The following is an 11,833-nucleotide window of genomic DNA, read 5'->3' as shown; positions in this document are numbered from 1 at the left end:
ACAATAATTGTTTATCGGTAATTGTTTGGTATGATTAAATAGTCTGTATATTTTAAGGTGAGCTGTAAAATAAAGTTGAAAAATAAAAAGGAGATGATGAGTACACACAACATGTGTCATTAGAGTTCATTATTCCGCTAGCACACCAGCGCCGAGGTTCTAAACTCCTCAGTTTGAAACTCAGCGTTGCCACTGGTCGGCTGGGAGCCATCTGGCTGGCATATTTGGCAGTGCTTGTAGCAGATTCTAATTGGCCACCGTATCTGCTGGGGGGACCGGACTATGTGTGGGTGGGATCTTCATACACTGTGTAAGGACACCTGTGCAGAATGCAGGGGCGAGAAAAGGAGGGCTGTGCACATGTCGGAAGATGCGTGTACAATGACGAGCTCTCCTCGAATGCAATCAGGTATTCCTCAGCAGCAGAAGACAAATTGAGTGCACTAAATTGGGAGGAAAATGGGGAGAAAATGCATAAAAAATTAATAAATAAATAGAGTTCATTACACAGAGTATGTGTCATTAGAGTTCATTACACAGAGTATGTGTCATTAGAGTTCATTACACAGAGTATGTGTCATTAGAGTCTCATGTCATTTATGGCATTTAGCAGACGCTTTTATCCAAAGGGACTTACAGTACTGTGGCAGTATATTGTCTTAGCAATTGAGGGTTAAGGGCCTTGCTCAAGGGCCCAACAGTTTCAACCTGGCAGTGGTGGGGTTTGAACCAGCAACCTTCTGCTTATTAATCCAGTACCTTAACCACTAGGCTACAACTGCCCTACATGACATATATAAAACAATGATTGATTATCTATCCATAATTGTGTGGCATAACTTAATACACTGAAAGTATTATCAGGCCAAGTGGAGCTACTGACATTGAAAGTGTGTGTTATATAAGAAAGTGTGAATAGATTAAAGAAAGATTTTTCAGATAAAAAAAAAAAAAACAATGAGTAAATGAGTAAGGAAACATGACGAATGCAGATTCTATCAGAGTTGTACTGCATCACACAACAATAAGAATGAGATCCTACTGTTCCTAATGAAATGTGTAAAAATGCAGTAGGATTTAGGATCAAAACAGAAAAGGAAAAATGTGTGTGAGATAAATGATGTATGAAATATAGTCAGATGTCTTATGAGGTGTGGACAAAAATGATATCTTCCTACTATTCACTATAATCCTTTATTTTATTCTGAGTCATCCTTGCTGTGTGGTTTATACTGAAAAATATTATCTGATCAATGTGAAACATTTCCTATCGATCAGGAGGTAAACATTTTTTGTCATTTGCCCACAGTGAGATACGTTTGGAGGAGAGAAGGTGATGAATTAAAACATATTAACAATAGCTGTTATTTGGCATAGGGGTAGTACTGTTGTTACATAAGTTGTTTAGGGCGGCACGGTGGCTTAGTGGGTAGCACTGTCGCCTCACAGCAAGAAGGTCCTGGGTTTGATCCCCAGATGGGGTGGTCCGGGTCCTTTCTGTGTGGAGTTTGCACAGAATATGCGTGGGTTTACTCCGGGCGCTCCGGTTTCTTCCCACAGTCCAAAAACATGCAAGGGAGGTGAATTGGAGATACAAAATTGTCCATGACTGTGTTCGATATAACCTTGTGTGAACTGATTAATCTTGTGTAATGAATAACTACCATTTCCTGTCATGAACGTAACCAAAAGTGTAAAACATGACGTTAAAATCCTAGTAAACAAACAAACAGAAATTGTGTGAAATAATAAAGGAGAAAACCATCAGCAAGGAGGGTCTATCTTATATGCAGCTGGCTGTTCCACCAGGGCAATGACTTAAAACACTTATTAAAATGATTTGGAATGGCCTTTCTGACCTTAAGCCCTGAACTATCTCCTATTAAGAACATTTGGACTGTACTGGAGAGTAAAAGCAAAGTTCATGCCAGAAAACCTACACATTCTATTAAAATTTATCAACTCTGCCAAGCAGAGAGGTCAAAGATCGAACAGAAATGTACCAGAGGTAAAAACAGAGGTTAAATAAGGTAAAAAGCATGTAACCAAATATTCTGTGCCTTTTATTTGGAAGTATAACCAAGAAAAATAACCAAGAGGCTAAAATGGTACTCTAATGGTAAAAAGGATTAGTCAGGGGCTTGGTAAGCAGGAGGGAGATCTGCGGGTGTGGGGTCAAGCCGCAAAAATGAATAGAATCACATCGAACAAAACTAATTTCCAAATATCTCTGCAAGCCCAACCCCTGTAAACCTCATTTGTAAGTGAAAGAATCATCAAGTAGATTTGTTCTGCTGAGCCACCACTGTCATACACATAATTATGGTCCACAGCTGAGGCTCTTTTATTATATGGCACCTTGCCATGCCTTTCTGTACAGGTGAGATGTGATTTGGGATTCTTTAACCGTAGGCTACATCAGCACCAAAAGCTCTGCCCGACGGCCCTGGCCCTGAGCCGACCCCCTCCCTTTCATTTCCAGGCCCCTTATTATCTCATGGTATTTCTCTATCGCCCCTTCTTCTATTTAAAAGAAGTGTATTACTTCCACCTCACCAAACTTGTCAAAACCAATTTGCTCCCCTATTATCCCCCCAAACTAATTTCACAGTGACCTCCCATGGCTGTTCCCCCCTTTTCCAAATCTCTAACGCTGTGCTTTTCTTAAACCCCCCAACACAAAACAAAAACACAGCAGTTTTAGTTTGGTTTTTCTCCTACTTTCTCTTGCTTTTTGTAATTCTTCTCTGGAGCTTTCTTTCATCCAGAATCAGACAGACCAAAGTACAAAGTACAAAATAAACATCAAGCTGGAGCAAAAAAAAAAAAAAAAAAAAAAAAAAAAAATAGAAAAGCAAGCACAGGAAACAGGGAGCAACAAAGGCAGCACCAGGGATCTGAACTCGACAGTTTTTAACAAAGACTCGATCATCAAGTTTGTGCAAGAGAACCCATTTAGGGGCCTCGCTGTCATCCCTACACTTTTGCCTTCACTTAGCGCCTTGCCTTCAACAATGTAGAGGACCGTCATTAGGGGAGAGTGCTCAATTAAACTGGTTGATACTCGTTTCCAAAACTAATTATCTCAGTTGCATGGCATGGCTCACATAGCCTGCCCCGGCCCGAGGGCGCAGCGGTTACTGATGTGATTTGCTTTTGGCTCTGGACTCCTTCCTAGCTCTTATAGCCCACATTTTCCCGGCTAAATATCTCTCTCAGTTTCTGACAAGAGCAAGAACAGACTTTAAAAACAAATTAAATGATTTTGATTGGCATTTAATCATTAACACAGAGGTCACTTCAATTACCATATGTTCTGACTGGCACATTTTTATAGTCCATTTTCACAGCAATAAAGGAAAGCTGAGAATTCACCAACTGGTTGCTGCTATTGGGCACTAGAACTAAAATGGCAAGATCTTCAAGCCACTGGCACCAGAAAGAGCCACAGTGGCTGTGGGTTTTTATACCAACCATGAAGGAGCTTCAACTGACTGTCAATAAAAACACACTTACACTGATCAGCCATAACATTAAAACCACCTCCTTGTTTCTACACTTACTGTCCATTTTAACAGCTCCACTTACCATATAGAAGCACTTTGTAGTTCTACAATTAATGACTGTAGTCCATCTGTTTCTCTGCATGCTTTGTTAGCCCCCTTTCACCCTGTTCTTCAATGGTCAGGACCACCACAGAGTAGGCATTATTTAGGTGGTGGATCATTCTCAGCACTGCAGTGACACTGACATGATGGTGGTGTGTTAGTGTGTGTTGTGCTGGTATAAGTGGATCAGACACAGCAGCGCTGCTGGAGTTTTTAAATACCGTGTCCACTCACTGTCCACTCTATTAGACACTCCTACCTAGTTGGTCCACCTTGTAGATGTAAAGCCAGAGACGATTGCTCATCTATTGCTGCTGTTTGAGTTGGTCATCTTCTAGACCTTCATCAGTGGTTACAGGACGCTGCCCACAGGGCGCTGTTGGCTGGATATATTTTTGGTTGGTGGACTATTCTCAGTTTAGCAGTGACAGTGAGATGTTTAAAAACTCCATCAGCATTGCTGTGTCTTATCCACTCATACCAGCACAACACACACTAACACACCACCACCATGTCAGTGTCACTGCAGTGCTGAGAATCATCCACCACCTAAATCCACCACCTCTGTGTGTGTGAGTGTGTTTGCCTTGTGATGGCAAACTGGCAACCTGTCCAGGGTGTTTCCTGCCTTTTGCCCAGTGAATCATACCCACTGCGACCCTAAATAGGATAAAGTGGTGGTAAATAAGACAATGAATTAATTATTCTTAGCCTAATGTCTCCTCAAAGGTAGATCACTTTATTTCTGTTTCATATTTCATAAAAAAGAGAGCAAGCAAGAGGGATCCCTAAACTGATGACCGAAGATGACTTTGGCCTTTCGGTGAGCCCCTCACAATCCTAAACACTGCCTTGGCCTCACACGTCCTGCTCCCCCTAATCCCCCCCCCCCCCCCCCCACCTCATATTATTGTTCTCGCTCGCTGGACACAGAGGGCATGTGTCCAACTTCATCTTGTGTTCCCTTTGTGTTCATCTGGCCCTTTGATTAACTGCCATTTGAAAGAATGTCCAAACAGGTGCTTCTGGTCAGCGCACAGCCTATATTGCAATTTACAGTGTGAAAAGAGATGAACTGAAGATCGCATTTACTGGAAGCATTGATCAGGAAATGCATATACCTAAAGTGTTCTTGTGCCTACTTAATATCCGTACACCTTTCAAACTGCCCTTTTCTATGACTATTAGTTTTAAAAGATTAAGGTATTCAGATATCAAGTTAGACTGATAACATCTTGTAGAATGTAGTTTGAAGAACCTAAAGCCATGAAGAATTTTAAGGGATCAAAATGACTATAGCCATTTCTCCAGCCTGTAAAGGCCACATGGCTCAAGGGTCTGCAGAGAAAAAAATATAATTCACTGTAATAATGCCCTTAGGAAGAAAAGAATTAGGTTCCAACAGATACCTACAGGTGATCAAATGAGCAATTTCAGCCTAGATGGTCACCATGGTGATGATGACCTTTATACCTGGCACTCATGGCAATGGGTGACATTATTTTTGATAAGAATGACATCACTTTCCCAGCAAACTTCCAAACACCGCTTCAGATTGTGGTAATAAAATGTTGCTGTAAATAACACAGCTTACATCAAACTGCCATGAACGAAAGGTACCAAATCCGGTGCCATTACAGATAAGAGGTCTCCACGTTACTGTGGCTGCCAGCGAGGGCAAAAAGTCCTTCAAGCAAGACTGGAGTGTTTCAGGATATAACTCTTAAAACTTCTCAAGTACAACTGTTTCTGTTAACTCCGTCATTGTGTGGATTATTGTGGAGTTTTTCAATCTAAGTATCATTATTGTTGCTTAGACTAAAAATAAACTATACCAATTCTTCCACCTAGATAATATTTATTATTTATTAGGATTTTAACGTCATGTTTTACACACTTTGGTTTCATTTATGACAGAAACAGTAGTTACTGGTTACACAAGATTCATCAGTTCAAGTTTAATGTCAAACACAGTCACAGACAATTTTGTATCTCCATGTAATCCTACTTACACCTCTTTGGACTGTGGGAAGAAAACTGGAGCTCCCAGAGGAGACCCATGCAGACACAGGGAGAACATGCAAACTCCACACAGAAAGGACCCAGACCACCCCACCTGGGGATCAAACCCAGGACCTTCTTGTGCCCCCCCACCCCCACCCACCTAGATAATAAAATAAACAAAATAAACAAAATGTTCTTTTAAAATAAATACAACACTTTTAACACTTTTAGACAGATCATAAATGGATGCAACATAATGGAAAATGTCCAGTGAATATGAACCATTGACTGCATATAAAAACTGTTCATTCAACTTATGCCAAGTTCACACTACACGACTTTCCAATTCATCAGGTCGCTGTACAGTTCACACTACACAACTGGATCTCTTGTAATCGGGAGTCTTTTAAGTCGGTGTGGCTTTCACACTACATGACTAATCGGCGATAGGGGGTTTCACACTACACTATCTATCACCAACTGGAATCACAGCTGAGCTTCTCTGGTCTCCCAAACTACGTTTTGTCATGAAAACTGCTGTGTGTCTGATCCACTCATACCAGCACAACACACACTAACACACCACCACCATGTCAGTGTCACTGATCATCATCCACCACCTAAATAATACCTGCTCTGTGGTGGTACTGTGGGGGGTCCTGAATCTGATCATTGAAGAACAGAGTAAAAGCAGCTTAAAAAGCATGTAGAGAAATAGATGGACTACAGTCAGTGATTGTAGAACTACAAAGTGCTCCTATATGGTAAGTGGAGCTGATAAAATGGACAGTGAGTGTAGAAATGAGGTGGTTTTAATGTTATGGCTGATTAGTGTAAGTGCAGATTGATGAGTAAAAATGGCAATTATATCCAATCAAAATCCAATCAACAATACAATTTTTGTGTGTGTGAGTTATTTCCCCCAAAAAATCATCAGTACTTTTACTCCAGTATGACCGATACACACTTGTGACTGGTTATGTCCTCTAATGAGGGTTACCTCCGTTTCAAATCAACATTCTTTAGTGTAGACACCTAGCAGTCATGCCGTTAGGCCTCTTGTTAATGAGGGTGAGAAAGAATTTCAAATAAAGCTGATCAGCTTTGACACAGGAAAGTAGATCGTCCGGTGTCTCGGCCCTGCTGCATCACAGTTTGGGGTCAGTTTTTATCCCTCACCAGGGCAGAACATTCACACTATCACACCTACCTGTCAAAGGGGGGCACCACAGGGTGAAGGAAACGATGTTAAATTGTAAGAGCCATTAACATTTTACTTTTACAGTGGAAAGTAACACATTTGGTGGATTTAAAGTGAAACATTAGGTACATTGGACCAGTCAGTGGAACCATATATATATGTGTTGTGCTGGTATGAGTGGATAAGACACAGAAATGCTGATGGAGTTTTTAAACACCTCACTGTTACTGATAGACTGAGAATAGTCCACCAACCAAAAATATGCAGCCAACAGCGCCATTTGTCCTGTTACCACCGATGAAGATCTAGAAGATGACCAACTCAAATAGCAATTACAGTCAGTAATTGTAGAACTACAGAGTGCTCCTATGTGGTAAGTGGAGCTGATAAAATGGACAGTGAGTGTAGAAACAAGGAGGTGCTTTTAATGTTATGGCTGATCAGTATATATATATACTGTATATATACAGCATTCTAATACAGGATTCTGAACATTTTACGTTTTCTTGGTTGTTCTTAATCTGTCTTGCTGCATCATCCATTTTTCTTTTACACTTAAGATGATTAAAATATTAAAGCTTTTAAATGATCCAGGTCCTGACATCACATATTTTAGACACATCTGTCACTGTCTGTAAGAGATTTGGCATATTCTTCTCCTCAACTTCCAAAACAAGCAAAATGCCTAAAAGGCCTATAGCTGTAAGTGAGTAAATATATGTGTATGTGTGTTTTGTCCTGTGGGTGTGTTTCTGCCATGTCCGAATCACTGCTTAGTTAAAACTACTATAAATTATAGGGAAAAATGTCTATGTTATGTGTAACTGCCTTTAGGTTTCTGTAACATAACTTCCCTGCCATTAATAACTGATGGGAACACTGGCGGATCCTAACATTATGCACGGAGTGAGTAGAATATGTTTATCATTTATCATCAGTATATTGTGGGGACATCTGGAGCATATCTAAATATTGGAAGGGAGTCTCTGTAGAGGAAAAGTGGTAGTGGTAGTACAGCCCATAAAGAGGGGTAGTCTATAGCAGAGCACAAGGAAATTTACAGTTCCTTTTAAAATAATTTTTAACACTTTTAGATGGATCATATGTTGATGTGACATAGTTAAAAATGTCCAGTTGGTACAAACTATTGACACCTTATGTTATTTATATGATTAGTATTCTGTATATCAGCCGTCCTCAACCTTTTTTGCCGATTTCATATAAGATATAATATATATATAAGATATAATTTCAGATATAATTTCACGGACCGGTGAGGGCGGGGGATTTAAAATAGAGTAACTACAGAATGGAAAATCAGTGTGAAGCCTGAGCTTTTTCCGCTGCAACGAGACGCCGCTCCCACCTAGTGGTGATTGGGGACAATAACACCTGAAGAGTGTTGGAAATTTAATTGCTCTTGTATCAATCTCCAATTATCTATTCTTTCTTTGTGGCCTGGTAATAACTGACCCACGGACAGGTACAAGTCCGCGGCCTGGTGGTTGGGGACCACTGCTGTAAGTTAGATCAATAAAAAAGTTAGATCAATAAAAAAGAGACAAAGCTGTAATGTGACATCCTGTATTTAAGCTGTTTAATTTCCAGAAAAGAGGTAGTAGCATCTCTACAGTTAAATCATAACGTACCTATTTTATCAAACAAGACAATGCCACCTTTTGCTCTGATGACAAACAAATTGTTTTGTTTGACTTCGTTCAAAAAGATTACAAAACATGTTGGGTTCATTCATTCATTCACTGTTTCTTTTACCACTACTATAGTCTATTCAGGGCTGCAGTGGGTCCGATTCACTGGACAAAAGGTAGGAAACACCCTGGACAGGTTGCCAGTACATCACAGGCAACAGACACAAAGTGAACCGTTTACTGCTATTGGAAATTTAAAGTAGCCAATCCACACACATGTACTTTAAAAGGGTGGGAAAGACCCACACAGGCTTACTTCTAATCCATTAAACAAAACGAACAAAAGACACCAAACCCCTACAGCTTAGGAATGTAAGAATGTAAGCTTTTCTAGTGCTATTAAATCTTGTTATATTTGAATAGTGTCATTGGATTATAATTCAAAATGTCCACACAGGGCCTGCCAGAGGGAATTTTAGAATAATGGTTGTTCAAAATACCCTTTATAATGCAGCAGATCCTGGAAAAGGTCACAGTTTCACTCTACGCAGCAATAATCGTAACATTTGTGAATTTATACTGACCCCTTGTGTTATGCTATATAAATCATTTAAAATAATGGGGAAAAAGCCTGGAAAAATGTGGCAAGAAGATAACCTGATCCTGTAAAAAAGACGGTTAACCATTCCACTTTATCCTGTTTTAAAGGTTTGATTAAAATAACAGCATAAAAGGTCATTCAGTCCTTCTGGCAAAAACAGTACAGACAGGTTAGTTATTTACACACTGTTATAAATTATATACAACAGAACTTAATGTAGGGTGGCACAGTGGCTAAGTAGGTAGCACTGTCGCCTCACAGCAAGAAGGTCCTGGGTTCGATCCCCAGGTGGGGTGGTCTGGGTCCTTTCTGTGCGGAGTTTGCATGTTCTCCCCGTGTCTGTGCGGGTTTCCTCCGGGATCTCCGGTTTCCCACAGTCCAAAAACATGCAGGCATTCTAAAAACATGCCAAACTCCTGGTCAGTGTTGCGGTGGGTCTGATTCATTGGGTGAAAGGCAGGAAACACCACTGACCTGGCTATTCATCACAGGACAAACACAGACGCATTTTCACACACGCACACACACACTAGGGCAATTTCCAGTAGCTGGCCAGACTGCATGTCTTTGGACTTTCTTTCATTTGTAAAACGTGAACCACATTGTTACAGAATATGGGGAATAAACAGGCAGAAAGTCACATAATAATAAAAAATAGCCTAGATATGGTATGTAAAGCCTTACATAACATTAAGTTAAAACACTTTGTCAATTTGTTTCATTACATTTACTCATATTAGTAGTATTTAAATAGCTTTTAACTTTGTACATGTGTAGAAAATTAACATGTTTATCATATTACAAAGCACTGACTTCATTACATGTCAATTTGATTTGGCTTATTTTAATAGCTTTGCTCATAAGTAAAATATAACACCAGAGTTCATAATACATGTTTGCTGTGTGTTTTGTAGGTCATTTAGACTCACACTTGGTAACTCAAGCTTAACATAAGCCCAGCCGTTAGTAGAACTAAGACGTAGATGAGCCCTGTGTCCATCCTTTTGCCACGTCCTGTCACATTGCAGTTATCTGAGTAGCAACAGTGAACCGTCACACCTGAAGCACTATAGCTCTGGCTGTTAGCTTGGTTACAGAAGGACCTGTAGGAGCATGACTTTACCACACCACCTGGAAAAAATAAGTATAGTAATTTTTTTATCAACCACCTCACACCCGCATAGATAGTGCAGCTTCGATTAGATAGTACAGTTCTTACTGGTTCTAAAGAACTTGCTGATTTAGTACCTGCCTTTAAGCAGTTTTTCAACACAGATTTCATTTCTGAAAAATAGAATTATTTTTTAAAATTAAAATTATTTTCTAATTATTAAAAGAAATTGACCATATAAACTTACTGCCTTGTCCTTTAATGACAGCACATGCATCTGAGTAGCTCGGGCATGCTTTGGATTCTTGGCGATTGCAGTCTTCATCTGTTGACCCGATGCAAGTATAACACTGCAGTGCTTCACCTAGTAGACAAGACATACAATATATGACCATCATGCTCTATGTATTTTTTAGGAGAAATAACATCACTTAAATAAAACTAGATTAATTATAAATATGACAAGTACATACTGTAAATAATTATATTGTACAGTATATCTATATTTACTAAGATTTTTCTTCCATTTCCAAAAATAAAAAAAACAAAAAAAAAACTTTGGTAATAACAGGTTTCAGCAGATTTGTGTTCTTCGACTGTTGCTTACTAAAACTTGAGAAATGAAATGTTTACTATGGAAGTCGCTCTGGATAAGAGCGTCTGCTACATGCAGAAAATGTAAATGTAAATGTAAAATACTTTACAAAGTATCTAGATTTTAAGTTTAAATCTCTTGTTATTTCAGTCCTTCAGTCCCAAGGATTCCCAGACCCTTTGATAGATAAACAACATGTTAAATTCACAGATCCTACAATATATTATACAGTAAAAAAAAAAATTCTGCATCACCAACCTTGTATTTTCCACAAGCCCATGTAAAGTGTTGCCAGAAAGCTTTACTTTGTATTACCTGACCCTAGAAACCATTTTCTAGTTGCACAACCAAGCTGCAGCTGAGCTTTTGTCGACAGAACAGGCTTGGTGTTTTCAAAGTGTTTTCTGACAAATGTGAGCTGACCTTTTATGTTCATTTTGGTCAGTGGTGCTTTTTTCCTCGCAGCTCTCTCTAAATACCATTTTTCTGATGGTCTCTTTTTTTAAAGTGAAATCATGACTACTGACCTTAGCTGAAGCAAGCCAGGCCTGCAGTTCTGCATTGTTCTTGTATGGATGAGTCGCCAATGCACTCTTGGAGATATTTTAATAGGCTGGTCACTATGATGCAAGCTGCCTTTATTCAGCGATAAAAGCTACGTGGTTTGCTGGAGTCACAGGGTCTTTTGAATTCAAAACCATTCCAGACTAATGTGTTTCAATCACTTTGGTGCTCATTTCTTTCAGCATATACCCTGAGCTAAAACAACAGATGGAGGTCTAGACTGAAAAGATTATGAGACAGTCGTGCTTACTGTAGCCATACCTTTAAAAGTGAGACAAACTTGTTTGAAGTGTGTAAAGAGCAGAGAAGAAAATGTTACTCACTGTGAGCAGAAAGCAGTACAAACAACAGGCCGAGCAATAAACAGTACTGAACAGCTCTCATCCTCATGCTGGTCTTTGTCTGACAGATCCTGAAACTGTTGAGCAGGTTGATCCCCACTTAGCCTAACTGGTGGGTATTAGCAGGGAGCTAATACCACCAGCAACAGAGCATAGCCA

General features: G+C 39.6%; 1 protein-coding gene across 1 annotated transcript; it reads right to left on the bottom strand.

Moving 5' to 3' along the window:
- Positions 1-9,988: 9,988 nt before the first annotated feature.
- Positions 9,989-11,717, bottom strand: ly6pge (lymphocyte antigen 6 family member pge). Its single transcript, XM_062995403.1, has 3 exons — positions 11,657-11,717; positions 10,422-10,538; positions 9,989-10,194 (listed from the first exon to the last, which is right to left on the bottom strand). Exons 1-3 carry the CDS (start codon positions 11,715-11,717, stop codon positions 9,989-9,991), a joined length of 384 nt encoding a protein of 127 aa, XP_062851473.1.
- Between the last annotated feature and the right edge of the window lie 116 nt (positions 11,718-11,833).

This window comes from Trichomycterus rosablanca, chromosome 5, assembly GCF_030014385.1.
Source record: "Trichomycterus rosablanca isolate fTriRos1 chromosome 5, fTriRos1.hap1, whole genome shotgun sequence".
NCBI lineage: Eukaryota > Metazoa > Chordata > Actinopteri > Siluriformes > Trichomycteridae > Trichomycterus > Trichomycterus rosablanca.
The sequence above is the reverse complement of the archived record's forward strand: the minus strand, read 5'-3'. Positions and strand labels throughout refer to the sequence as shown.

Bases quoted from the DNA above. Each gene is read 5' to 3' on its own strand.
- ly6pge (XM_062995403.1), bottom strand. From the start codon at position 11,717: ATGAGAGCTGTTCAGTACTGTTTATTGCTCGGCCTGTTGTTTGTACTG. The intron at 10,539-11,656 runs GTGAGTAACATT...CTTGTCTACTAG, and splicing joins TGTACTGCTTTCTGCTCACA to GTGAAGCACTGCAGTGTTAT. The intron at 10,195-10,421 runs GTAAGTTTATAT...TATTTTTTCCAG, and splicing joins TGTCATTAAAGGACAAGGCA to GTGGTGTGGTAAAGTCATGC.